This window comes from Penaeus monodon, chromosome 31 (genome assembly GCF_015228065.2).
Source record: "Penaeus monodon isolate SGIC_2016 chromosome 31, NSTDA_Pmon_1, whole genome shotgun sequence".
NCBI lineage: Eukaryota > Metazoa > Arthropoda > Malacostraca > Decapoda > Penaeidae > Penaeus > Penaeus monodon.
The window spans coordinates 20,462,258-20,463,719 of record NC_051416.1 but is presented as its reverse complement, the minus strand read 5'-3'; the positions used below and the strand labels follow the sequence as shown (position 1 = coordinate 20,463,719).

The window sequence follows — 1,462 nt, the reverse complement described above, 5'->3', positions numbered from 1 at the left end:
GGCCAAACTCGCCACACATTCTCCCAGTGCACCTCCACCGTACCTTATAGTTAGGACACCACACCACATTAGGCTGGTGCTGGAGATCCCAGACCAAGTGCAGTAACCTGGAGGTAGCCAGCTTCGAGCGCGCTTTGCACATGGAGCTCACTCGAGAAGCTCTCTTCAGCAGCGTCCTACGACGCGCCTCCATGAACTCCTTCTCCTGGTAACAAAAACAAATAGTTCTCAGATGTTGTAAGAAGTCTCATGCTGGTGCTGACGGAATGAGCGTGAACAGTATATCAAAGGATATTCGCAGTAGCATTAATGTGTTGTTACTTGAACACCTGAACAACTAAATACCTGAATAAATATATACATGAACAGCTGAATGCCTAATCAACTAAGCATTTGAACAAGTGAACACCTAAACAATTAAACAGCTGAATAATTGAACCCCTTAACTAAATATCAGAACAACTGAACACCTAAGCAGATGAAAAAACGCACATTTGAACACCTGAACAACTAATTATCCAAACACCTGAACATCTGAACAGTTGAACATTTGTAAGTTATTTTACTGACCTCTCCTTTGAATCTGCTAAAATCCATGTTCTTGAGCACCCGTCCCTTCGAGGGCTTCAGCACAGGGTAGCGGACCTTCTGCGGAATAGGCTCGCCCTTGAGGTACACCTTATTGTTCACTACCACGAACTCCACGTCATCTCCTTGGCTCTTGTTCCACGCCTGTGGCACTGCCGAGGTTGTGGTTGATATCGGTGCTGCCTCGCTCTTAGTCTTCTGAGCGCTGGTCTTCAGGAAATCCTCTATCTCGGCCTCGGAAAGTTCGAGGTTGAGCTCCTGGACGTCCTGGTTGAGGCGGACGTTGTACCTATGCTGGGAGGGTGAGGACGAGTGGTAACACAGGGCGAAGAGGACGACGGCGACGACTGCCAAGATGTAGCTGCGTCTTACTCCCCCAGGCATGATCGGCTTGTTTGTCGCTATGTGTGTAGTGGAGTAAAGATCGCACACAGGAGAGTTAAAGGTAAAACTTGCATCATTCTACGCTTGTCTGATGCATCTTGCTCGTCTCTCGGGTTCGATACTGACACCTGACACAGATGGTTAAAATCACTATGGTTCGCACTAACTCATTTCTCCTTGTTTGGTATACACTTCGCCACAATAAAGGATATAATAATTCTCCTACACGGCCTGTTATAAGCCCCCGAGTGTTAAGACGCAGCTGTTAGAAGCCACCCGACCAGTTCCCGAGCAGGTGGCGACCTGACTGGCGAGCCGGACCAGCAAGTCAGTTCGGAAGATCCGCCTACCGGTCTCCAGGTATATCCTACACCCCTTCCCCCCTCTACCCCTCCCCCCCATCCTGCTCTCCTGGCGCATCTTCCTCGTCCGGGACATTTTTTTCTTTTCTCTCGGATGTGTTCTGATGCGTAGGAGAGACGTTGCGTTT

The 1,462-nt window shown here is 49.0% G+C and overlaps 1 protein-coding gene across 1 annotated transcript in view; it reads right to left on the bottom strand.

Moving 5' to 3' along the window:
• Positions 1-1,299, bottom strand: part of LOC119593077 (carbohydrate sulfotransferase 11-like) — an 8,227-nt gene extending 6,928 nt beyond the window's left edge. The window contains exons 1-2 of the mRNA XM_037941999.1: positions 571-1,299; positions 44-205 (exon numbers count right to left, since the gene is read on the bottom strand). Coding sequence (XP_037797927.1) covers positions 44-205; positions 571-972 — 564 coding nt within the window. The 5' untranslated portion in view covers positions 973-1,299. The remainder of the gene's footprint in view (positions 1-43; positions 206-570) is intronic.
• Positions 1,300-1,462: the final 163 nt, after the last annotated feature.